This window comes from Embiotoca jacksoni, unplaced genomic scaffold (assembly GCF_022577435.1).
Source record: "Embiotoca jacksoni isolate LCO1_2020_lvr unplaced genomic scaffold, fEmbJac1.0.p SCAF_2, whole genome shotgun sequence".
Taxonomy (NCBI): domain Eukaryota; kingdom Metazoa; phylum Chordata; class Actinopteri; family Embiotocidae; genus Embiotoca; species Embiotoca jacksoni.
Genome location: NW_027185340.1, coordinates 18532946 through 18559784, shown reverse-complemented (window position 1 = coordinate 18559784; position 26839 = coordinate 18532946). Strand labels below are relative to the sequence as shown.

Below are 26839 nucleotides of genomic sequence, written 5' to 3'. Positions count from 1 at the left end.
CTACAGAAGCGGAGCATCCTCTGTCACAGCCCGGCTCTCTAGTGATCACGACTACGATTCCCAAATACGATTTAAGATGTTTGGCTCTTTAAAGGATAAGGTGGCGATATTCAACATTTTTCTTTCCGTCATCAAAATGCCCAAGCCTACAATGAAGTGATTCTACTGTGTGGATGTGTGCGTGTAACCACAGCTTGATGTTCCTCTGTGCCGTAGAGCTCCGCTGTGGTCCAAAAACAATAAAACAACACCTAAATGAGCCGCAGTGTTGCACTGGGAGCCATTAAGGGTTTGTAAAGGAATTAATTCATAGAAGATTCACTATTTTTTTATCTTCTGCACTTCAGAATTGAATCACAAATGGCAAAGCAGTGCAGCACCCGGACCGTTAAGAGCCTAATTATCGTAATTTATTGTTCATATTTAAAGCATTTGGCTGCACTTTAATATTACAAAATTTTAACCAACTGTGGTGGTGTGAAGAGAAAACGGCCTTTATCCTGTTGTGTTTCTTAAGATCTGTGCTGCAGTGTTTTGGATTCCCCTTTACATTAGGGCCAACAAACACTCGGATATCAGGGGATCCTACAGTTTTCAATATTAGGGGCTCTCTTCAGGGCTAAAATGCATTTGTGAATAATTTTCATCTTTACCAGGATCGATTCTTAACTTTAAGGAGAAATTCTTCAAGAAATTCCTCTTTAAAATGTTTTTGCCACTGTGAGTAACTCCTAGCACGGGGGAGTTTTATGAATACAGCCCCAGTTCTGTTAGTGAAACAGCACTTTTTGTGGATGGTTTTAAAGACATTTATATTTGAGATGTTTTCGACCTTTTCCCCCCCCCATTATTTAACAACATTTTCCGAAATAAAACATTGTCTAAAGTTAGAACAGCTTTGTTGGTTTAAATGTGGTTTAAAAAGTATTTGATCAGCGAACGAGCCAAAGAACCTGACTAAGCTTTTCCATGATATTTCACTCTTTTTGATGCTTAATTCTTGGAATACATTTCAGCTGTTGTTTAAAAATAATTGAGGCTCAATTCAGAAGGTCTGCAGACACTGGAATCCTCAGATGGTATTCACAGAAGGATATTTTGTTATTCTGTATTTAATGTACAATTTATTAAGTTGTGTTGCCACTCCTTTCCTCTTTGCCTCGTGTAGTAAAGTTACTGTATGACGAGAGGTAACATCTGCATGTGTGAGTCTGAGGCTGGCCAAGCCCACACAAGCTCATGACATCATGGATGGCTTTGATGTTTCTTCTTCTGCTCTCTGCCATGAAAGTCTTTCTTTACCTTCATCTTTTTCCCGCTATACCCCCAAAGCCTGCCTTTCCATCAGCTGACTCTCTTCTGGTCTCTCCTGCTGTCCTAAATGTCCATCCACCCTCTCATTGTTCAACTCTCTTTCCCGTCTTTTCCATTGATGTCCCACTCTGTCGTCCCCCCTGCCCCCTGTCAGTGCCTGACTCTCTCTCACCGTCCATAGCTGTATATGGCATTGAAAATGAGAGTTCCCCTGGGCGGACTCTCTGGTCTTGGCTAATGGAAGCAGACTTGTCTCTTTGTGTAAATATTTGCACAGAGGGATTATAGATGGTCTCACGCATTCGAAGGTGGAGTCCCACTCCTTCTCCAGGCCACATTAGGGCAAAGAATGGTCCTGAGTGCAGCTTTAACATGAACTTAGATAAGATGATGTGATGCGACACAACATGACACTGCGGCTATTGTTTGACGTGTAAAGTGTATCGGCAGGTATTGATCTCACTTTTCTGTCTGTCTTTTTTGAACAGGCTCCGAGCAGTGACCTTCCTCTCAAACATGTAGACACAATGGTGAGTTTCAACTGACTTTTATTTATTTTTTATTCTTTTTTAACGTTACTCACTGTTCTTTTTTGAGGTCCAGTCATCTGGTTTGGTCAGAGTACTGAAGTAAAGGAGACAATGAATCTGCCTCTGTACCTCTGGTTGACAGAGCAGATGGGTTGATGTAGGGAAGGGATTTCAATATAAGTGGATGGAGGCTTCCAGGTGGTATGAAGGGCATCTTTCATATACATCTACAAACACACATTTTTATCAATAAAAACTTGTACATTTCAGATTTTGTACATTTCAGAGTCTACAAGAAATCATTTTATTTATAAGTATGGGCATATTTCACTGTTTGGACTGTCTTTGGTATATTATGAATCCATTTAATGCATTTTTGAAAAATATCCCATATCCAATGTTCACATCAGACACATTTTTGTACCAGATGATGACTGATTTATGAAATTGTCTTACCTGAACACAGTGAACACTAAAACATGTCAAACACAAAGAATTCTGTGAGAATGAAGCCAGGTGTCTGTACCAAACTGCTAATTAGACCCATTTATGTGGCTTTTTTTGGGAGGCATTCATTGTTTTTTCATTGCAATGATATGTGATATAAAGTCGTCTATTTGTACCTTCCACTGTGCTTAAACACCAGGTAATAATATCTGCACAATGTCAGAATATTGCAACAATCCAATCACCAGAACAGAATGTCAACGATCAATCATTACACACTGATACCCCAGACTGTGCATGATGACTTTCATTTTCTAATCCAAAGCCAACATTTTAGGAAAAAAACAAAACAAATCCCCTCCTATAACATCTGCACATGAAAACTAAGGCATGGTTCGAGTTAGGGTGAGATTATGGTTATGGCAAATATAGTGGTTAGCGTGTGGATAAGGTTTGGAAACTAAAACACTTGTTCAAAATTGGGGAAAGATTGTGTTTGATAAAATAAGAGTATCTGTGACAAGTGAACTCCAGTATCCTGCATGATCCCGACCTCTTCACTCTTCTTTTACACAACATACACTGCAGGACACACACCCTCCTGCATGGGGACTAAAATGTGTCTACCAGACATAAGTTTAAAGAGGGACATTATTTAGTCTGTTTGTATATTCTGTTACACTTATAGGAGTTGGAAGTGTGAGCAAACATGTAGCATGCTTTACTACATGAGAGAGCTGCATTCTTCTTGTTACAAAGGATCATTTGCTGCTGCTCATGCTGGTAAATAAATGCTTGTAATTACTTGACGAGGAAACATCCTTGTCATATATTTCTGAAAGACAAGGTCTAATATAGCCTCGTATTACTAGACGTAAATTCACTGCATAAATATATGGGTCCGGCCGACACTCCATGGATGGTTGAGACCCTTCCCTAATGTGCACAGATTTCAACACCATGTGGGAAAAGACCATTGCAGACTTTGTGAAGTAAATTTCGGACACCTGGGACATTGTTGTTGCTCGGGCTTCAAATCTTCGATATTTCCCAGCTTTGCTAAAACTAGAACTACATTTAGCAACATGTGCTTGACTTGAACATCATCTCACTCAGCCACCCCCACTGGTCACTGATTGGTCCGCCCTTTAGAGTGTCTTAGAGAACCTTCAGGTATTCACGGTTTCCAGATTGTAATTGCAGCGAAGACCGTAGCTGTGAGCAACAGGTGGGCGGAGCCAGGCAAGGTTTAACATACGTTTAATGGTAAACAAGAGAAGTCCCTCCATTGTGTTTTGATGACTGTTTTGAACAATATAATGTCTCTACATGCTACTAGTGTGTTGCTGGACTACATGGATTTACTGGCTTTCAGCCCCCAGGTAACACTGGGTAATAAAATATTATAACTAATTCTGTTATATCAAAATGAAGCCTTCATATTACTGTTGATGGCTCTTTATTAAAGCCGTTCTTATTGCCAATAACTTCAGAGCACTGACTCTCTCCTCCCTATGTGCATGTTAGGACAACACACACACACACACACACACACACACACACACACACACACACACACACACACTCCATTTAGAGTGGACGTGTTTGCTTTGGACTTGCTGGTCACTGTTTGTCTGTGACACAACTTCCTGTGAGTTGTATTATGTCTGAGAAAGGAAGGATCAAGTAACCAATTTAGAGTTACCACCCAAAGCCAAGTGCCCGCTTTTCCCCACAAGGACCAAAAATAAACACATAGACAAGTAGGCCTTTTTGTGTGTGTGTGTGTGTGAGTGTGAGAGAGAATGCCTGCTTTTGTTGGCATTTCCTATGTGATCCCTCGGTTTTCTCCTCTTCTGCAGTTGTTCGGTGCACGAAGGAGCACCAGCTTGTGAGCCTCTCTTCACAGAGACATGCAGGAGCTTCATATAAAGACTTGTCACCCATTTTGTAAATATATAAATTATAGAAACTGCAGGCAGGCCAATTTAATACCCAGACTGTTTTAGTACGACGCCATGCTGTTGTAGTGCGTGCAGTTTGGCATTGTTTTGCTGAAAAAAAAATGGCCTTCCCTGAAAGAGATGTTGTCTGGATGGCAACATAATCTGCTCCAAAGCCTGTATATATCACTCAGCATTGATCGTTCCTGCCTAGATGTGAAAGCTACCCATGCCACCATGTGCACTATTGCTTCCCTGTACCATCACAGATGCTGACTTTTCAACTATGTGTCGATAACAAGCTGGGTGGTCCCTCTCCTCTTCTGCCCAGAGGATGCAGCGTCTGTGATTTCTGAAAAAGAATCGTACATTTTGAATTGTCAGACCACAAGACAGATTTTGCAGCGTCTTAGTCCATGTTAATGTCAAATAAACTCGGGCCCAGAAAAGGCGGCAGTGTCTCTGGATCATGTTATATCGTATATGGTCTTTAGTACGTCTCACCTTGTTGTGCACTGTAAATGAAACACGTTCTCATTAGAAATGTGTGATTAAATGAGTTTCACGTGTATTGTATGATCACATGTCTATACAGTATGTATTGGACCGTATATGCATGAATGTGTGTGTGTGTGTGTGTGTGTGTGTGTGTGTGTGTGTGTGTGTGTGTGTGTGTGTGTGTGTGTGTGTGTGTGTGTGTGTGTGTGTGTGTGTGTGAGAGAGTGCAGCTGCTACTGTCTGGTCATGGGTATTTGCTGTGTGGTTACACTGTGACGTCTGGCGGATGTTTGGCCACACCTCATCGCCTCTGGAGCATCGAAAAGATCTGTCTTATGACTCCATGAGCTGCTCTCGCTTCGCTGCATCAGTTTCTTCTCTGCCTGGTTTAGTTTGCCTCGGCTTCACTTCTGTTATTGAGTTTGTTTTTATTTGTTGGCGTGAAAATTTGGGCGCTTTAGTTTTATCAGGCGGTTGCAAAATATTTAGATTTAACTTCCATGACAGGTTGTTCTGCCTTAATTTCCCAGCTTTTCGTATTTGTAACTAAAAGTTTTCTTGTAAAATCACCTGTGCAAAAAGACACACCTGCCAGTTTAATAGTCAAACACACAAAAAACACACGTCTGGTTGGACATGACTTTGGACTTTCAGCGGTTCGAAGCTCTAATCAGCTGATCTGTGTTGTGTTTATGTGTACAAACATGCTTAGGCTCCCACATGTTGACGGAAAGGGCCTAGCAATAGCAATTTAGATGAGTACAAAGATGAGAAAAAAGAGACATGGGAGCGAGGGAGGGGAAAAGTTGACTATGAGGTGGGGAGAGATAACGTGGTGGAAGGCAGGGAGTCAGAGGGGGAGGGAGGGCGGCCAACACACAGACAGAGAGGAGGAAGAGGGAAGACGAGAAACAGAGCGCGGACAGAAGAAGGAACAAGACGAGGAGCGCTGTGGAGGAGTCGGGTCCGGAGCTGGAGCATGCCGTGGCCCACTGCAGGCAGCTGCCCAAAATAGAGCCCTTGTTTTCTTTTCTTTTTTTTCTTCTTCTACCGCTGTCAGAGAAAAAGGGAGAGGTTTCAGAGAGCAAACTTCACTTTGCTGGAAACAAAGCAGTGAGAAACAGAGGGAGCTCTCCGGAGATGAACCGAGAAGGGTCTTTGAGAAGGCGGCTCTCCTCTCTGAGGGGGGCATGGCGATGGAGCACGGGCTACCTTTTCCGGAAGGTAGGACGGGGATGGAGGGTCAGATTGATGGATGGATTTAGTCCTGTTCCTTCTCCTTTTTTTGCTGTTTTTTTTCTTTTTTCTTTGTCACAGAAAAGTTTCTCTGGTCTCCCTCGCAGACTTTTTTACCAGCCCCCAGCGACTTTTGCTCTCCCTCCCCTCCCCTCCTTCCCCTCCCTTCGCTCCCTCGCTCTTTCTCAGATGGTTAATTTGTATGGCCTGCTTGTAAAATCAACCTCCCCAGATGGTTTTCATCTGCAGGACCCCCCACTCCAGTTCCACCTCCTCCTCCTCACCACTACCTTGTCCCCCCACCCCCTTCCCCCAAATGCAAGTTCTCAAAGGAGAGAATCAGTTCTTTGGGTGCGGATTGTGTGCTGTTCAGGAGCTTGTATCTTTAATTCTGCTGTGCCGGGAAACTTTTAGGAACACAAGAAATCTTTTAAGTCATAATTTCTGCTTGTTCAGATGCTTAAAATGAAAATATGAAGAAGCACTTAAACATATGATTCACTGCCTGCTGCTGTTGAGTTTTATTCATTCATACAATCCTGGTTCTTGAACATCATGATGTCTTCAGAAAAACATCAATGTGACCACAGTGAAAGTTACTGTCTTCTTACTGATCGTGGCTTCACTGCAATGCTTTTATTTACCCAGATGGTTGCACTTTAACTTAAATCTTGTGGCTCATAAAATCCACTGCACACCATTTCAGACTAATTTGGATCAAAAAACGACGAGTTAGTGGCCATTTTTGCAGCACAATACAAACGACGGCTCCTCGGAACACTCTCACAGTCTCTAATTAAGACGTCTTAGTTTGCATGCTGGTGGCACCGTTACCAGCAACACTCTTGCCACTCCGAAACCTGAGGATGTTTTTTGAATCACCTCACACTGAAGGGGAGTTTGGGCTTTTCCTGGCATTGATGCACAACAAGTCCCACAGCAGCACTCTTAACCCTCTTCATGCTCCACATCCGTCTCTGAACCTTCTCTTCTGGGCCGTTTCTCGCTCATTCATCTCTGTCCTCTTCTGGCGACTCGCTGCACTTCATGGCCCCCCTTCAACATGCTGAAACGTTTAGGCTGAAGTGGCAGACAGAAATGGGGGGATTTTCTTTGTGTCACCTCGGTTGGGCAGCAGACCCATGTGAACACAGAGGGGATGTAGAGTGGAGCAGAGAAATGGAACAGAGGATTTGTCCAAATAAACTGGTGCTGCAGAGATACATCATTTGATACGTTTGTGTTTGTGTCCATGAATGTGTTTGCATTCAGGACCTCCTGGAATCTGTAAATTAATAACAGCATTCGTGAGATCTGGAAACTTCTTTAGCATTTCGGTCCTTTTCTGCAAACAATGATCAAACTGAGAAAGCTTGGCATTTTTTTTTTTATCACTCAGTCACTGCAGTTTGATTCCAAAACGGGTCAAATATCTGCTGTCAACCTTAAAAAGCTTCTTGTTACAGCTGGTGTGACTTGGTGTCTGCAGAATATTAGAGTTTCTACAGTAGGACTGGAGGTAAATAACCTCCTTGCATCTCCAACAAAACATTGTCTGAGATAATCAAGTCATTTATTTAACTTCTATTACCTTTGATCTCCATTTTATCTGTTGAAACGTTTATTCCACTCCGTGAGTTGTGAGATATGCTTACACGAATAAACAGTTGTTTACATTACCATGGTACATTATCAGAGTGGTTTTTGTACACGGTTACGGGGAACTAGAACATGTTACAAGCAGTATCGGATTGCTTGAACGTAAAGTTGTCTGTTGTCCTCAGTTTGGATCTGCCTTACCTGTTTCCCATTCTGCCAGAGCACTGCTTTCTAGAATAACATATATATTCATAAACGTTTTTATATTTGTAATTCTATCAGTGTTTAGTATTTGTGAGTCAACAGATGTGTTTGAAGAAGGCATATGATACTTTAATGACCTTTGAAATGCCACAAGCGGCAAAAGTGGTGGTCATGAATTAGTTTTTTAGGTTGTGTCATATTTGTGTATGTGAAATCTCAGAAACGCCATTGGGGAATTTCTTCAAATTTGGCACAACCAATCAATTAGTACTAAGGGAGAACTGATTAGAATTTGGTGGTCATAGGTTACTCTGACCTCACAAAACACAACATGTGAGTTTACACTCCCATTTTGACTAAATTTCATGCAAAAGTCAAATAGGATCAAATGAAGTGACAGTATGAACTCAACGTCACCGTGACATCATTCTCATCGTTCTGGCCATCATTCAATTCCATAGGGGAGATTGTGACCATATTTCAGTTTTAGTTGGATGTATAATTGGTGACACTAATCTTTGGTGTCCACCTTAAAACTGTGGGGATTGTAGAGATATGCTGTGCTGTTGGGTTGAAAATATGTGTGACATCCACGTTTTAGAATTTATAGCTTCTTTGCAGCTCAATCTGTATTTAAAGCATTGTCTACTGTCATGGAAACAACTCAGAATCAGCTTTCTTGGCTAAAGTCCTTCCAAAGTCTTCACTAGATATAATATATAGGTCTGGACAGTTCAGGGATGTAAAGTGCAACTTGAGTGGGTGGTTGAAACATAAAGCTGTAAGGCAGTAGTTCTAGTTTGGTTGCTATTTTTTTTTTTAGAGAAGTGGCTACCAATTAGGTCATTTTGGGCAGAAATAACAGTGTAAAGACTTAACTAACAGGCAGTCAGCTGTTAGGACAGCAGAGCAGGCCGATGCTCATCCAGGACGGTCAGTGGTGCGCTTGACTTTGGTGGTTGGCCAGCCAAACTGATCTAATGGATGATGATGGATAACAGACCTCCTCCTGGGCACATGTGACCCAAACACCACAGGGGAGTTAACAAGTCCACATGCCCTCTGACCCCATCCTCGAGCTGGTCTTAGGGGGAGGTGATCCTGGCCCGGCTTAGTGGAGCCAAACACAGTCAATCACCTTCAGCCACACTTCCTCTGCAAGGGCCTCTCTGCTTTTCTTTGCGAGGGTGCCATGTGAAAGACAGACCCCACATCTCAAGGTGCATTCTACACTTCTTTATAGTGTGTGAAGGTACATAGCTATCATCAGAATTATTTTCTGAATGTGGTTGTTGTCAAGAGGGTTAAAAACAATTTCAAACCACAAACAACTGAAGCAAATTGGCTCATACGTCTCTTCACCTTCATGTCTGGACAATTGTTGTGACTTCAATATGTCCACACGCTGAGTTTTCTATCATGATTGTTACCTTAATCAATCTACAAAACCCTGAAGCAGAAGGATGCCTCCTCAAGCAACCTGCCAAATTCCCAACAATTCATATTTAATATCAACAAGACTGATCGTATTATCAGAGAGCAGCTTGGTTCTTTTTTTTACAGATGAGTAGCAGGTAAACCCAACGGTGGGACCAATGGTGACATGAATATGGACTTTGAAAATACTTTATGAACCATGAAATCAATAATATGTTGGATAAATAGCATGATTTGATGTTTTTTTTCACTATGTACATTTTTGGAAAGCTTGAAAGAAACATGCTGGTGTATGAATAGAGCAATAACACAGATCTGATGTTTTTCTTTGTCATTTGCAGGGCTCAACAAAATCCTCAAAAAGTATGGAGTCACGGCGCAGACCATCAAGGTAGCTTCACTCCTCTCCTTGTTTCCTTGTTTCCTCTGTTTTCGTCCCTTTCCTCTTCTCTGTTGTTTCCTCCTCTCCTCTTCTCATTTCCCATAAAAGGCTTCCTTCGGCTTATTGGACTGTAGTCATTGAATTATTATAGGAATTAATTTCCGCTGCTTTCCCCGGAAGTTCAGACAGATAGAAAAGGAGGTGAAATGAGTATTAAGCTAAACTCAATCTATCCTCTATCACATTCAGTTTGAGATGTGAATGATTTGAAAATATAAACGTTTAGATGTAATATGATATTTGTTGATGTTGCCAGGGGAATTGTTGAAGCAACATGCCCCGCTGTTGAACTGGACCGCTCACCGTTTTGTTGGACAAAAAGATCTTTGGTGTCAACCCCTCGGTCCGTAGGGAGTCACAGATGTTGTCAGTTGTGTAATTACTGTGTAAAACTTGACACCACAACAGTTCATGTTGACATGCTGTCCAAAGCTTGAATGACAGTTCGGTTCCCTCGCAGCGAATCAAAGAGTTGATACGAGGTAATAAAAACAGTTCAACATCTGGTACATTAACACTTTTAACAGCACATGCAGAGTATGTGAGAGTTCATTTACTGTGAAGATTGTTCTTGATTTTCATCCATAAAAAGGAAGAAAATCCAAGATTTTTCAAAAGTGCATAACAGCGCTGTTATGTGACAGTTTTCTATTTTGTAATACTCTGGATAAATAAACGTATCCAATTACACTTGTGGGTTCAGACAGAGTTATTCACATTACAAAATACAGATACTTTTGATCTGTGTGGAAGGTTTTGCAGCACAATGCCTAACCTACACCCATCCACCAAATATAACCACAGATACCGCTGCACTGATAAGTTAAGGTGATTTAACTAATGTAGTTTGCAACCCTGCAAGTATTTTTACATTAAGTCTTTTATTTTGAAATGTTGTGAACATCATTGTTTTTTAAAATGTCTGGTTAATAACAACAGAACAACAGAAAATAATCTTGTAGATTTATTTAACAGTCTGGCGTGGCTGGTGCTTTAAAGCTACATTCATTTATTTTTAGTGCCTTGGTGGCAGTAAAATAATCTGTAAAAACACTTATTATGACCCTATAAAGATGTTGTTTGGGCCACCTGACAAATATAAGTCACATATTCATTTACTTCTTTTGGCTTTGTTTTTGGTCTCCACCACCTTTGGGGAAATATTTAGCTGGTAGCCTAAATGCTTTTTTCTGTCTGTATCGGTCTACTGTTTGGTACAGAATAGTTTAAGCAGAGCTTGTTTTCCTGAAAATAGTTAGAACAAGTTTGATGAGAGCAGACTTTGTGGGCTGGAAAACCAAAACAAGCTAAAACAGGCTAAAGGTTTTGCACGCTCTCAGAATGGCGTTATAATGTATTATTATGAGCAATCCCTTTTGCATTACATATAGTAACTTTATCCATTGTTAATATTAATCAGTCATTAGTTCATCTTCAACTAAGGATATGGGGAAAGTCCAAATGGATAACTAACACATGGTGTTTGTGCGGGAAAAATAAGTGATATATTTGCTTGTTAAACCATATAAATAAGAACGTGGTTAAATCAATCGAAGTCCTGATTTTAATCTGGACTGATAGAGTGACCCTTCAGGTCATGAGAAAATATTTGTATTCACCAATCAGGAACTATGACAGGTCTGATTACACGCTGGAGTCACTGAGGTCACTCAGCATTTTAAATGGGAACCAACTGAAGTCCTGGTTGTTGACTTTCATTACTAACATATATCTGGTGAGATTTTTCTTTACGTCTGAATGTCTCAGGTTTCCAGATAAAACTTTTTCATGATTCAAAGTTGGATTTTGTCCAAATTCACAAATGAGATTACTGCAGCAGTGAAATTGAGCGTGTGGAGATAATGTGTCATTGGTCGAATGCAATATGCAGAAAAAGGAGCAATCACTTCATCTCTTCAGCTCATGAGAAAACAGTTTGGCACTGGACCGGTCAAAGCATGCTGGTGGATCTGGAATAGGACCAAACCACAGGTCTATATTGGCTCTGACTGCAGTGAGAGGCGAAAGGCACACATGCAGAGACAGACAGGGAAATGGACAAGAAGAGGAAATACCAAGAAAGATGGAAACGGTTAGAAAGAATGAGCGGAGCTGAAAGTAAAATAAATATTGAAAAAAAAATATATATATTTGCAAATCACAAATAGAAAAAGACACACTTCAAACAACTTGATACGCCATCTGTCACGGCACAATAGAGACATGCGTGACTTATCAATTGCCCCTCTATCTGTAGCGATGAATAATTTCCAGTAACCATGTTTTTGAGTGGCTCCAGATGTACAGAACAGCACAGGTTACAGTATTTGAACAGTTAAGCTGGCGTGGTCCTCTCTCCCAGACGTATGAGCAATTTCCTCAGGGGGCCACTCAGCTGACAAATGTGGGAAATATGCCGCAGTCTGGGTCCAGCCACCTCTCCCTCAACCTCTTCATCTCGCTCTGCACATTCACGCAGTTCAATGACTTCACTTCTTTATGGTCTCTGTGGACGTTTTCTGCAAAGTCTGAAAAAGATATGATCAGCTGAGGTCCTTAAAGGAACAGTTACAGAAAGCTATTGGAATGGAAACAAAAGTTAAGGATTTTGGGAGATATTCACTGTCAAAAGTTAGATACCAATCTATCAATCTGACCTCTAATATAAAGTAATAGTAGCAGTTGAGTTAGCTTAGCTTAGAATAAAGACTGGAAATAGGGAAACAGTCTGACTGGCTCTGTACCAAACCCAAAATCTAAAAACAACAAGGTGAGGTTTTACTCCAAAGCAAAAAGTTAGAGAGAGAAAAAGATACGTTTTGGATAGTTGACCTCTGAAGACACTCAATGAAATCATTTGGCAACGCAGCACTAGTAAAGTTTGTGGACATTTGATAGACACAACACTTGTTTTGGAGCAACATTGTCCAAATTTCTGCCACTTCCTTTCTCGTGAACGTGATATCTCTAGAACGCCTTAAAGTAATTTGGTCAAACTTGGCAAAAGCATTCAGTTTATACCAAGGATGAGCTGATTAAAATTTGGGAGACAAAGGCCAAAGGTCAAGGTCACTGTCACCCCAATTCAACACATTCACATGAACATGATTTCTTCATAAACTCCTGGATGGAATTCCTTCAAATGTGCCACAACCATTTACTTGGCTTCAAGAAAGAACTGATTAGAGTTTGGTGGTCAAAGGTCAAAGTTCAAAGTCGCTGTGACCTCACGTTTCTCTCATCTGTCTGTCCCCATCTTGTAAACGCAATGTGTCAAAGAGAGCCCTGAAGGAATTTGTTCAAATTTGGCAGAAACATTAGTTTAGTACCAACGATAACCTGATAAGAGATTGAAAATATGTTGGTGTTTAAAGGTCAAAGGTCAAGGTCACTGTCGCCTCACATTAAACCATGAGTGTGAACAAAAAAATTTAGGAACACCTTGAAGGCATTTCTTAAAATTTGTCACAAATGTTCACTTTGCAAAGAATTGTTTAGATTTTGGAGGTTAAATGTCAAGGTCACTGAGTTCAATATCTATATGGGTTTAGACAGATATACATGTAAACTACAACTTGAGTCGTTACTGGAGGCCAACAAACGCTAGGCGGTAATTCTAGTTTAGTGACGAGCACGAAGCTAAATGGGTGGACTGTTCCTTTACAGTTTCCTTTTTCTTCATCCTTTTCATCAGTCTCCTTTTTCTCCTCCTTGACCTGATCTGCCAGCTACCTTCTACCAAAACACTTTTGCTCATCAATGTCCATCATGATGTGTTTATAACGTGCACACGCATCCTGTAATTCTTATTATGCTGGTGTGTTCATTGAATTAATCACATTGCCCTTGCTCTCTTTCCTTCTCAGACAAAGTCTAACAACATAACGTGTTAATTCAGTGAGGAAAGCTTGCATGTTGGTGGAAAGCATGAACCCCCCTGAGATTCAGTGATGTCATTGTGGATTTGGCATTTGTACTTCTCCATATACGGATATTTGTTACTTGTTGGCTTTAAGAAAGAATGTTTGTGTTTGACCAAATGTGAAATGTAGTCTGCTGCGTAAAGGACATTGAGAACAACGTTTTCAGATGAAGTAAGCAGCCACATATTTCCATGCTTTGGCTCCAGCTACATTGGCTCTTTGGATGTGAAATGACTCGGGTTAAAATCCAGACACACCTGAAATTCCCTCCTGATATGATGTGTCTGTGAAATAAATTACTGTTCCTATATTAAAGGAACTTGAATGCATCACGATGCAGTGATTTCATCTGTATCAAACAAATCAACCTGAAGATCTTTGTAAAACACGATTTACTTGTGGGAAGGAACTGTGACGGCTACAGACAGGAGCATCCATCACTTTTAACTGAGTCATGGTGAATCAGCCCTTTGTGACTAAATTAAGGTTTAAAGTACAGAGTGTTTAAACATCTCTCTGTGGACAAAATGATGAACAGAAATGTCGAAACTAAATAAAAGCTCAACAACTTCAGGACTTATTTTTAGCCTGGTTGGTTGCTATGGTTAAAGTGATCATAATTCAGCCAGCCTTGTAAACACAAACACATGTGTGTAAATCACATGCGCTGCATTACTTCTGGGTATTAAACGCCTTCTAACATCTATCTTTTGTGGTCCAGTGGTTCACATGAGTTTTTCTGTGCAGTCCGGCCGCTGACATTCAGAATTTCCCTGCGCAACTTGAATTGTCAGTTCTTCTTCTATTTCTTCCTGCAGGAGTGTGAGTCTGCTGCAGGCCCTGGAAGAGAGCTACGAGCTGGACCTGCTCTACATCACAGAGAGGATCATCTCCGTGTCGTTCCCCAGCAGCGTGGAGGAGCAGAGCTACGCTGCCAACCTGAGGGAGGTCGCTTCCATGCTGCTCTCCAAACACGGCCAAAACTACCTGGTACGGTTTCAAATTAAAATCACGCTCAGGTCTTTAGCGCAAGCAGCTTATTACAACCTATAACTCTGACGTCCAACCGTCCAGCCGCTTCGACGGCTGTCCTGCAGAAGTGATGCTGGTCAGATGACTTCTAGAATGTGAGTTTTTCCTCGTCAGGAGAAGACAGGTTGGGTGGATGGTCAGCTACAACAGTGGATTTGGGTGGAGGAGGCCACTGGTGGCTTCCAATTTCAAACCATGACCCAGAACACTTTTTAAAAAAAAATTGTGTTTACTGTTACCATGACAAAAAAAGTTTGCATAACTTTAAGGAAGTAGCAGCTTCGCCATGCTGGCAAAAAAGTGAACAATTTTGTTTTAATCAAATGTAGGTGAATGACAGATTTTATTGTATTTTTATCTTGACTTTAAAAAAAAAAAATCAAACACACCGCAGTTATATTGTTCAGTGGTTCATTTCCGCTTCAATGCAACATGGTTCAAGTCATCATTTTGACGCAACCGATAATCTTTCCCAAACCCAACCAAGTGTTTTTTGTTTTTTTTTTGCTAATACAGAGGTGCTGATTTTGGAAGCACTCCTGTGGGTCGTGTTTGAGGGAAGGAACCAACAATGGATTTGGTCGTACGGTTTGCTGCTGTTAACTCCTCTGGTTCTTACTGAACTTTAGCGTTTCGACCTTTGCTACGGTTTCAGGGAAGGTCACATCTTCAAAGCCAAAGGAGCAGAAGGTTGAGCAATAGATTGAACAGTGTATTGATGCTAATGTCAGCATTTAGTCCCAACTGGGGTCGCAGTGGCAAAAGGGAAAGCAGAGAAGTCCCTGTTTCGCCACCAGGGGGATAATGTCAGCGTGATAAGCTAATTGGTTACCTCAAGTAGTAACCTAGCAAGGCCACTTGTTTGCTTATCAATCACTAACTGCATTATTATATTGAGTTATAGTTTATAGGAAGAGCCCTGCTCAGGACTGATTCATCCACTGTGAGGTAGCTATTGTGCCGGATGCAAATAAAAGCTATTTTAGACTTTGGTAATGTTAAAAGCTTATTGAATTTACCCAAAAGGACCTTGCTAAACACATCTTTCTTTACTCAGGCGTAAGTGAAACATACCGTTTGAAATTAGAAACAATCAAGCATAGCGCTAGCCTTATATTGCCCTTTAATTTAAGATAGCTCTGCCCTGTTTTACAAGAAATGTTTCAAATGTGAACATGAATTTTGAATGGTAAATCTACCACCTTGATGTCAGATTAATATCTTTGAAATCTGTTACCAGACAGGCGCTCCAAAGCCTGCAGAGTGAACTACTTAAATTAAGCCAGTAATAGTGTTTGTTTTTACTTCCTTTCCTTTAGCTCTTCAACCTCAGTGAGAAGCGGTATGACATCAGCCAACTTAATCCAAAGGTAAACCCTCGATTCTCCTCTCCTCTCCTCTCCTCTCCTCTCCTCTCCTCTCCTCTCCTCTCCTCTCCTCTCCTCTCCTCTCCTCTCCTCTCCTCTCCTCTCTTGACCACTAGTCTGAATCTCTCTCCACTCGTCTGTCAGGTGTTGGACTTCGGCTGGCCTGACCACCACGCTCCGGCCCTGGACAAAATCTGCAGCATCTGCAAGGCCATGGACACGTGGCTGAGTGCGGACAGCCACAACGTGGTGGTTATCCACAACAAGGTGAGACTGAAAGGCGAGGAGGGAGGTGTTGTGATGAAGTCTGTGTGGACAGTAGATGGTGCTCTCAGGCTCCTCTCAGGACCCCTACTTCCCAAAGAGACCGCAGCTGTTGTTGTGCCTGTAATGATGTTGTTCCTGGGTGAAACCCTGAGATTCAGGGTTAAGTGTTTGTGTGTGAAAGTGTGTCTTATTGTGTTTGGGTTGGGTTTCTGCTGAATGAGGGTTAGGAAAGCATAAATTAGAGCGGTGAGGCACGCCACTCATCATGACTACTTAAGGTTTATTTACCCTTTTAGCCTTAACAATACCATAAAAAACAGGATTGACCAATATTTTCCTGTTGTTGCTTTAACTCGCTTGCCTCACATTATAGTCTTGTGGCGAGCCGCACTCATCCGGCTCCTCAGCACGCTGACACAAAACCAGAAAAAGCGGATCCAAATACAACTACTAGTCCCAAACGTAATACCTAATCATTTTCATGTTAACCCCGCTGCTGTTCCTGATTGCATTTTGCAACACAAGAATTAACGTTTGGGATCCTGAAGCCTCATTCCACCATGTTCCCACAAGGAGGTTGCAAACAAGTCGGCTGCCATAACAACTGCTGTTTTTTTTTTTTTTTTTTTTTTTTTTTCTGGGAGTTGAGTAACGCTGGTTTGGAGGTTGTGGTGGTCACTAAGGAAGCAGGCCGTGTTGGGTTTCCACATATCAACAAATCATTTCCACTGGGCTCCACGCTGTTAAAGCGACCGGCGTATTTATAATGCGTAACACACTCGTTCCCCACAGAGATCCTTGTTTTAAAGATGGATAGATGTATGGCAGTCTGACTTTAGTTTGTTGCCATAGTAATGAGTGCATCAGTTTAGCCCAACCGTTTTTTCCACCATGTCAATAACAGGTACTGTCACATGCTTTATATAGTTTTTTACATTACTAATGTAAGCAAGAAACTTAAAGGGACACAGTCAGTGTACGGTCATGTTCAGTTCTCTTTATTTAGCCCAAAGAATCTGTTTTACAAGGGAGAACTGGCCAAGATTAGCAGCAACACAAAGAGTTAACATGAAAGCACAAAGATTAGAATAACATTAGGAACTCCACTCATGTGAGGGGCTCAGTTTGTGGAAATAGTTGAAAAGTTTCTTCTGTTTTTGGAGGGTCCACATTTTCTCAACTTGGACCTGGAGACTTAAAACAAACAGAGTCTTTGTTGAAAACTGGTTGCATTGAATTTAAAATAAGAATAACTACTTTTTTCAAACTTTTAGCATTCGCTAAACATCACAACATCACCATAATTACAATTACCAAAAATAGATTCTATATAAAGCGAACATTTGTTGAGACCTTACGGCCCAAATTTATTGGAAATGGTGACATGATGCCAACTCACATGATTTTACTGTCACACTCACAAGCTGTAAACAACATTTTTTTCCTATGTTTTTTTTATTTTCTGTACAAGAGATTAAATGTCAGGATAACCTCTCATGCATTCATTTTTACCTTTTATGTTAAGATTACATATTGTATATATGTAGATTAACATTTCTCTTGATTATAAATCAGGTGTAGGAGCTTTGTACATACTGGAAAAATGGAACGCCTCTCAATCCACAGAGAAAAGCACACAGCTTGTGTCCAGCAACTGTGCTGCAGGAGACACTTGAACCTCTGAGTTTGTGATGTAACAAACTTGTTCATGCCCTACTTTCCAACGTTTTATGTTGATGAAAATACACAGCAGTCATTTTGTTGTAAGGCGAGCAAGCTACAAGACAGAGAAAAGATTCAGCCAATCAGAGGAGATGGTCCTTGATATCAATACCTCTTCAATATGCAAACACAAAACAGCCTGTTCTTGGTAGAGCTCCAACGAGAAGCTGAAGAGAGGAGATGTAAAACTATATTTCTGCTCCTTATGAATTCCATACTTATATGAAAGTACGACACAAAATTACTGAAGTCGTTCTTTAATAAAATGAAACTGTAATTAGGTGTCTTTATCTCTGTGGTGCACTTCTGTTTACATTTGTTTCATAAATTCACCAGTGAAGTTAGCGCTTAAATAACTCCAATAACAAAAATCCACAACAGGACTGATCTCTGCATGCTTCACCATCATGTGTGGAACATAAAATGCTTATTCTCGCTTGACCGATGTCTTTTCAGGGCAACCGGGGCAGAACTGGAGTGGTGGTGGCGGCCTACATGCATTACAGCAACATATCTGCCAGGTAGGTCTTTATAAAGATAATCTCTGCTGCAGCCGAAGAAATTGCAAGTCGTAAAACACTTTGAGAGAAGAAAGAAAGTCAGACAGAGAGGGAGAGAGCGAGGAGGAGGCTTGAAGATAGAATCGGTGATTTTCTGGAAACAGAATAATACGAGTGGGAAAATGAGAGAGAAGAGGGGGAGCTGCATGAGAGGGAAAACTAGATAAGCCGGCATTGTTCATCACAAGACCGAAGCCTACATCTGAAGAACAGTCGTGTGATCAACACAGGGAGGAAGGGAGGAACATGAGACCGGAATACAGCACTTTTACTTGGGCAAATAAAAGTGCTATATTACAAGAAAATCGCTTAATATCATAAACCTGAGCAGAAAGCAGTGAGTTATATCGAACGGTGACTGCATCGTAAGTGTCAAATTCCTTCTTTTTTGTTATTTTTTATTTGATGTATTTTTAGATGGAACTAAATAGAATGACATTTAACGACAGAAAACAATCTGAGGAGCGCATGACTCGCTGTTGTTTTTTATAAGAGCGCTGATTGGCCAGGAAAAACACACACAAGGGGGGGGGGAACAGTCTCGCTTTGCTGTAAAACTATTAGATTTCTCTGTAATCTCATTATCCCACAAGCCAATTTAAAGATGACATAAAGTGGCTTTGAGAAGTGAAGAAGCAGCAAAATGCCTGAACATGAAACGGCCGTGCCACATGTGAATGTGAATGTTGAATTATGGAAAAAGATGTACACGCATGGATTATATTGCATTATATAAAACACTTTGATTCCAAATTCCTTCTTATGATCCACTTAGATTTATTTAATTTGTACTTTTCCCCCTGATTTGCTTTTATTTGTGCCAAGAGCATCTCTCTTTCCAATTAATTCTATGCTCACTTCAGAAGCTTGCATGAAATGTGTGTGTATTAAAATAATTTTCCCAGCAGTCACAGCCTGCAGACTTTTTCGATGTCTAACAAACTTACCGGGGTTGATTTTCCTTTTTCCCTCAGATTATCAGGCTGCATAACTATGTAGATGCTGCACACCCGTGTGCTACATACTTGACATAATGTATATATTGTATACATTGCAGATATTGGAATGTAAAAAATAACGTGTATATTAGCCGTGTGTGTTCTTACAAAACTGTCTTGTTGGACTGCAGTGCCGACCAGGCTCTGGACAGGTTTGCCATGAAGCGCTTCTATGAAGACAAAGTGCTTCCTGTCGGTCAGCCATCTCAGAAAAGGTCAGTCTTTCCTTCACCTTTTGTTTATAGTTGACCCCAGAGTGAACTCTCTCACAAAAAGAAATATATCTCTTTACAAAATAAACATTTTAAAGCTGCATTAATTTTTTTTTTTTTTTTTTAAAGCCTCCTCAGGGCATCAAAACAAACTGGAAAGACAACATTGACATACTATCACTTTACAAAGTAGGAACTTGTTAATGATAAGTTCTCTATGTTGGCATTTAGTACACATGGGCAAACATTATTCTTAATCTGGAGTCATGTTTCTGGATGTTTGATTTATTTTATTTTTTAATCCGTGTCCTGATCAGCTACATGAATTCTTGAAGTCTAGCGTGGCTCCACCATGCGTTTCTATTTTCTTCTTCTTGCTCTGACTTAGGTTTATAACTTCTTCTTTTGAATGTACATCCAATATTCAAACAATTTTAGCTTTATCTCAGTCTCCCAACAATTTAAAAAATAAAATCAGTCTCTTTATCTTTTGAATTGTTGATTTGGTCTGCATGGTGTCTGGCGGAAAAAACAAAACAATGATTCAAAAGACTGCACAGTGCAAAGTCATTTTCTGTGGGTTTGTCGCCGCTAGCAATCTCTTTGGCAATATACATAGTCATGTCATCCAGTTTTGATTTAAAAAATATTGATTAATGCAGGTTTAAATTATTTAAAGTTTTAAATTTTTAATTGAAAAGAAACCTTAGTGTGAAAGTTTCTTCCTTCAACATGGCTTACAAACTGATGACATCCGTTGTTGCCGCTAAAGGTCAAAGCTTGTGTGTCTTTGTTGCGATGAACACAGGATTATCTGTTCATCCCTTTGTTGTAAAACACTGATCATCGTGATACAGTTTGACCCGAGAGGACAAACAGCCTCACCGCTCTGATCCCCTCCTCTTCTCTCAGGTATGTCGAGTACTTCAGCGGCCTGCTCTCTGGACACATCAAGATCAACAACAAACCCCTGTTCCTTCATCACGTCATCCTGCACGGCATCCCCAACTTTGAGTCGAAGGGAGGTGAGATGTCACGCAACAATATCCACTCACGTTTTCATACATTTATTTTTGAACAACGTAAAAAAAATATATATATATTTGTTCCAGGTTGTCGTCCTTTCCTCAAAATCTACCAGGCCATGCAGCCCGTCTACACATCTGGGATCTAGTAAGTCTTAAAACACACTCACGCCCAAATGCTTTTACAAGATTCCAGGGATAGCGAGCTAGTAATGGCTCAATTATAAAAAACCCTGATTTTCCTTTATAGCCGCTCCCCCTGACTCCCCCGCATCCCAATATACATCCACACCACCCTTCCCGCCAGTTTACACTCCGAGCTTGGCTCACGTTATTGTGTTTAGCTTGCCTCCCCAGCTGCAGGCTCTTGTTTCTCTACTCAGATCCCGTAATCACGTCTCATGTTATTTGTGACTGGAGAGCCAATGAAACGGGCAGACAGGCATCTGTGTGGACGCCTGCGGGGTTTTCCTGCCGGAGGGCCCTGCTGGTTCTCGGGGCCAGACAGGAAATAACGGATTGTACATCTTTCTGTTGTTGTTTTGGGAGGTTAGAGAGGAGGAGATGAGGAGGTGAGCGCAGCACTGCCCTCAGATGGATGAGGCGGGCAAACAGTCTCCATACGACATATTTGAAAGCATGACAGTTTAAATTTAGTTTCCAAGGTTTAGTTAGTAGTCAGTGCAAAATTGCAACTTTTACAATTAAGCATTCGGACCCCCACTTCCCATTTTTAAGCTTTAATATCTCAACCTATTATCTTAGTAGGATTTTGTAAGCTTAACTCAATTGGAATAAAAATTGTAGCCGAGACTCAGCTACAAAATTAACACAATATGTCCAACTTTTTTGGTTCTTCGGCAGTTGAGTGAAAGGTTGTAGGGACAAAATAAATGTTAACAGCCTTAATGCAACCATTAAGTAGTGCTTAAAGATTCAGTGTGCCAGATTTAGAGGGATCTAGTGGCAGAAATGGAAAAAAATATTCATAATTATGTTTTCATTAGTGTATAATCACCTAAAAATATGAATCGTCCCCTCAGAATGAGCCCTTCATATCGACATAGAGAGCCGGTACTCTTCCATGGAGCCTGCCATGCTTCACCGCCATGTTTCTACAGCAGCCCAGAAGGGACACGCCACATACTGGCTCGAAAGAGATCAATTAGTCTTTGTTGCAGGTTTTGCAGCCACCGAAAATTGTCTTTACATTCTTGGAAGGGGATGGTTAGGGGAGGGGATACCTCAGTTGGTTGCCGTGGGCAACCTCACCACTAAATGCCACTAAAGCCTACATCCTACGCTTCTTTAACGCTACATTATTAAAATTTTGTGAAAAACACATTTAGAAATGTTGAATTTACTCAAAGAAACTTCAGCATTAATTTGGCTATTTCAACATTTTGATGTCAATTATTCTCTGTAATTTTTGCTCGGTTTTGGTCTCCACCAACTCCTGAGAAGAATATCAGGCTGGTTAGCTGATGGTTGTTCAAACTTTTTCTGTCTGCTGTTTATTATTAGGAAAAGGGGATTTTTAGAGCTTTGGTTTTTCCTTAAAGGAGATACCTATTGCAGCTAGAAACAAAGGTGATGAGAGCAGAGTTTGTGGGCCAGAAAACCAAAACAATGAGCTGAATGATGCTAAAATGCGACATAGAGCCTCTGCCTCCCCCCCCCCCCCTCAGTTTTAACATACATCTATTTAACATTATTACTGTAAATAGTGAAGCCTGCTGGTGTTACACAATGGGCTACACAATAAGTAAGTGTGAAACAATTAGTGCACATACATTTCCAGACTGTCAACCCTTTCAATCCCCCCAAATCTCATTCTGCCCCACGTTTTCTCACATGCTCCCTATTAGCAGTCTCCACCCTTTGATCCCACTCTCCCACTTAGACGATCATGTAGACACTAAGGCCCAAAATTAGCCCAGCGCTACATCGCGGTTATTCTCGGCGATCGCCACTGTTAACAGCCACTGTTAAAGCAAATAAGCGATTGTTAGTAGATCATGTGCGCTTGGTTATATCCAGACAGGCAAAAACAATAACTGATGCTTTGTTAAGATGTCAGATTTAATTTATACAGCAGTAATTACGAAGACAGGCTTGTTATCTAATGTATGTTTTTTAATTTTCTTGCAGTAACGTCCAGGGCGACAGCCAGACGAGCATCTGTATCACCATCGAACCTGGTCTTCTTCTGAAAGGGGACATCTTGGTAAGAACAGCAAAAATATGCTGCAGATGTTCGTGCCACATGATGAAGAATAAAATTAAAAAGGCTCACTGCAGTCTCTCAGTTGTTTGTAAAGATTCAAGCCATTTAAATTTAGACCAGAAAACAAGAAACTGGAAGCTTTGCATGTCGTCACTGAACTCGCGAGTGTGCAGCCAATAACAACCTTTATTGTCTTCTATTGTGCCAGAAAGAAGGAAAAATCAACAGATGTTAAATGGTGATTAGTACTGAATGCCCATGAGAGCAGCTGCAGACATGTACAGAGAATGAACTGATTTTTATTGTGTAACGGTAATGAGGGAATCCTAGTTGGTTTTTCCAAACTGACATTGGGTGTGTGTGTTATACGCATGTGCTGTAGTATTTTATAGTAACCATTCACAGAAGAAATAGGGCTGTAAAACTCAGGGAAAGACAGTTGGACTGGGTCCTGTGCCTCGGTTTATAGACCGTCATTAGCACACAATATGCTGCTGGAAACTATGACGTCAAAATGGCACCATGCTTCCTTTCCAACAGCGCTTAAGCGTACAAAAGGTCCTATTTTAACATGACATGATCATTTAAGAGTAAGTTGCATGTCAGATGTGTAATTTTAATTCTTTGTGCGAGATGTTTTAGAATTTTGGGGATAATTATTTTTTATGTTTTGCACCTGTGGGAGCCTCTGGTTTATGCATGTAGAAGAACTGCACACATCAGCAAAGTTTCTGCTTCTACTGTCATTGGGGCCATAATGTTATCCATGAGGTGTCCTCGGGGCTCATAATTTCAGCGTGGAGAATTTCAAAGGGAGCACTTAATGTGAGCTGGAGGCCGTTTGGTTTTGGCCCTGGGAGCCGGACTCGTATCTCATCCTTTATTTAAGACAGACTTATGGATTCTGCTGAATGCATCATCTGACTGAGCCGTCGCTTGCTGACGCTTATTATTATTCAGATAACAGGGAAAATGTGAACCGTGGTGTCAGTCAGAACAGAGTGTGCGCCTGCATTTTAAACTGTGATGGTTTGTGTTTGTGCAGCTGTCAATTTACACCACTGCCAAAAATGACTAATTGGTGAAAACCCCTTTATGAAGATGTTTGATATTCTTCAGATTTTCTTCTCCTGTTGGCAGTTTGGACATTTTAAATTTGGTTTCAAGTTTGTCTGTGTTTATGATAAAGTTTTATCCAGAATGTTACAATAAACTCATCAAACGAGTTAAGGTCCAAGTTAAGAAGTTCGTTAATTAACATGATCTCATTTTAATTTCTCATTTGTTTAAGCTGTAGTTAAAAACAAGTTGTGCTTTTAAAAACTGTGATATTTTCCTGTTTCCTGTCTGGGTGCTGTGACAACCACAACTTGTAATTTCTACACTTTGGTTTATGTATAAATTAAACAAATGCAGTAATTGCATTTAATGAGGTTTAGATGTGCTTGCTGGCAGATTTTTTTTTACACCCAGCTTCATTATTAGCACACAGACACGAGGGTCATCAAGAGAAGAAAATATCTTCTCATCTCACTCACAGCAAGGATGTGAATAAGACTGTTTCCCAAAATGTCAAGCTATTCCTCGAACATTAAATGTGACCTATTCGCTAATGAGGAAAGAACAGCTTTGGAAAATGTTAAGACTTCGTGTGAAAATGAAAATGTGGGCACTAAAGGCAACATGTTAGCTTAAAATTTATGTTTTTTCCCTTCTATTATTTTGTAATCAAACTTAGTTTGGCAGCGTTGTTTTTCCTCATGTAACAGACCCCTCACTGGGACGTTTACCGTATCCCAAAAAAAGCTCTGCAAATCCATAGGATGTTTTACTTCCTTCTTCTCCTCAGTCCTTTATATGTTTGTGTGGATTTGGGAGTTTTATGTGTTGTGTTTGTTGCCCCACACAAAGAAAGAAGGATCAGCGAGTCTCTCCTGAGTCATAATCAATAGTTTTTAGCTGCAGTTCCTTTTATTTGGCACCAATATTTATTATGTCAAAACAAACCATAAATAGCTTGGAAATATTTACTCCTATTTTCGGTGTAGGATGTTTTACAGTTGGTCAGTTTTTGTTTTGGTATTCTTTTCAGCCACGGTGTGTGAGCTGCATGTTGTTTGGGTTTAGGTCAGTAGTCCTCCAGTAACTGTAAATGTGAGGTCCTTGTTAAAGAAAAAACAGGCCCAGGCTGAACATCAGGCAACAGCAGGAGGGGAGGGAGCAGATTTTCCTGTGTGTTGTTTTAGTGTTGCTCTTAAAGATGTTGTGTTGGGAGAACCAGTTTGGATAATAATGCTTGTGGGGAGGCCTTGCTGTTACAAGGCATATCTATATATAAAAAAGTGTTTTTTTTTCTAGCTCTGAGCCAGACGAGAGAAGGAGCCAGCAGTGAATCAAGTTGCCTGTGTTTCATACATTTTATGTTGTGCTCACTTGATATTCTGACTATTGACACTCAAGTCAAGCTATAAAAGCAGTTTTAGTCTTCAGGTGAAAACTTATTTTTATAACATAAATGACAAAACTGTCGAAAACAAAATGTTCAGTGTGTAGCCCAGTAACTGTCGAGGCTCAAAGGTATCCATACAACTGCAGTCCAACTATATTAAACTGACCTGCTGAGTTTCTGTTGTCCCTGCTTGATGAATCTCATCTGATGGTTTCCACCCTGCAGCTCAAGTGCTACCACAAACGCTACCGCAGCCCGTGCCGAGATGTGATCTTCCGGGTGCAGTTTCACACCTGCGCTGTTCACGACCTGGGTATTGTCTTTGGGAAAGATGAGCTCGATGAGACATTCAAAGGTAAACGGCAAAGAAATCAGCTGTGGGCTAGCTTTGTTGCTAAAGCTGGGAAAAAACATCAGCAAGGTCTATTTGTTTAGAATCACTTGTAATTTTTTAAAGCTTTGTTTTTAAAAAAAAAATATGGCTCTGGCCTTCTTTTTTGTTATTATTGGTGTCTTGTAAGCTTGTTTGGGCTGAGCATGCTGCTATGCATGTCACAATTATAAAATAAAATCAATCAATCATCTTAATCTTCGCATTGGCTGGCATCACAGCACGTCGTATGTATGCAGACAGTCGTAAGTAAAACCTGCAGCTCTGAAAATGTTACTACTGTATGCAATCGATATACGGTCTTTAAATACTTAATACATGTATTTGCCACTGTAACGACCCATGTTACAATGTTAATGTTTTAAAATTGTTGATCACTGACTAATCACTCAGTTTCTCTCTTTCTTTCCTTTGTGCAGATGACAGGTTTCCAGAATATGGAAAAGTGGAGTTTATTTTCTCCTTTGGACCAGAGAAAATCCATGGTAAGAATCAATGTGCTCATTCTTATGGCTGCACTGTATACTGTATACCATCATACTTATTAGAAATAAGTATTTTTGCCTTTATTTGAAAGTAACAGACAGAAAATGACAGGAATGTGACATGCAACAAAAGACCCCAGCTAAAACAATTTTTTTTTAAAAGTTTATTATTGTTCATTTAATGAAATGAAATAGGACAATAAGTTAAACTGGGCCTTTTTTAAAGGAAGATTAGGTTTGACTTGTCTGTTTATTTTCACAGTCAGGATCCGAGTTAGGTTTGCCTCCCTGAGATGTAAAGACATTCACGTTTTCTGCTCTGTTTCTTTGTACTTCTGGTCAAGGTATGGACAACCTGGAGAACGGGCCGAGCGTCTCGGTTGACTACAACACACAGGATCCTCTCATCCGCTGGGACTCGTATGAAAACTTCAATCACGGCTGCGAGGACGCCACAGACGGTGAGAACGGTACGATTATAGATCCGAGTATTTTCTGTTTTTCCTGCACACTTCACTCGGTAAAGCTGTG

General features: G+C 40.6%; 1 protein-coding gene across 16 annotated transcripts in view; it reads left to right on the top strand.

Annotated features, from left to right (window-relative positions):
- The window catches only part of tns1b (tensin 1b), a 171834-nt gene that overhangs the window by 107858 nt on the left and 37137 nt on the right, over window positions 1-26839 (top strand). For 9 of the 16 annotated variants that reach the window (XM_069154857.1, XM_069154866.1, XM_069154856.1 and 6 more), the window contains 13 exons: window positions 1803-1844; window positions 9550-9599; window positions 14392-14563; window positions 15925-15975; window positions 16117-16239; window positions 18418-18482; window positions 19651-19734; window positions 20644-20756; window positions 20844-20904; window positions 22908-22983; window positions 25658-25787; window positions 26243-26310; window positions 26649-26778. In XM_069154857.1, the coding sequence (XP_069010958.1) occupies window positions 1803-1844; window positions 9550-9599; window positions 14392-14563; window positions 15925-15975; window positions 16117-16239; window positions 18418-18482; window positions 19651-19734; window positions 20644-20756; window positions 20844-20904; window positions 22908-22983; window positions 25658-25787; window positions 26243-26310; window positions 26649-26778 (1165 nt within the window). The remainder of the gene's footprint in view (window positions 1-1802; window positions 1845-9549; window positions 9600-14391; window positions 14564-15924; window positions 15976-16116; window positions 16240-18417; window positions 18483-19650; window positions 19735-20643; window positions 20757-20843; window positions 20905-22907; window positions 22984-25657; window positions 25788-26242; window positions 26311-26648; window positions 26779-26839) is intronic. The other 7 variants (XM_069154860.1, XM_069154859.1, XM_069154863.1 and 4 more) reach the window with 3 other exon arrangements.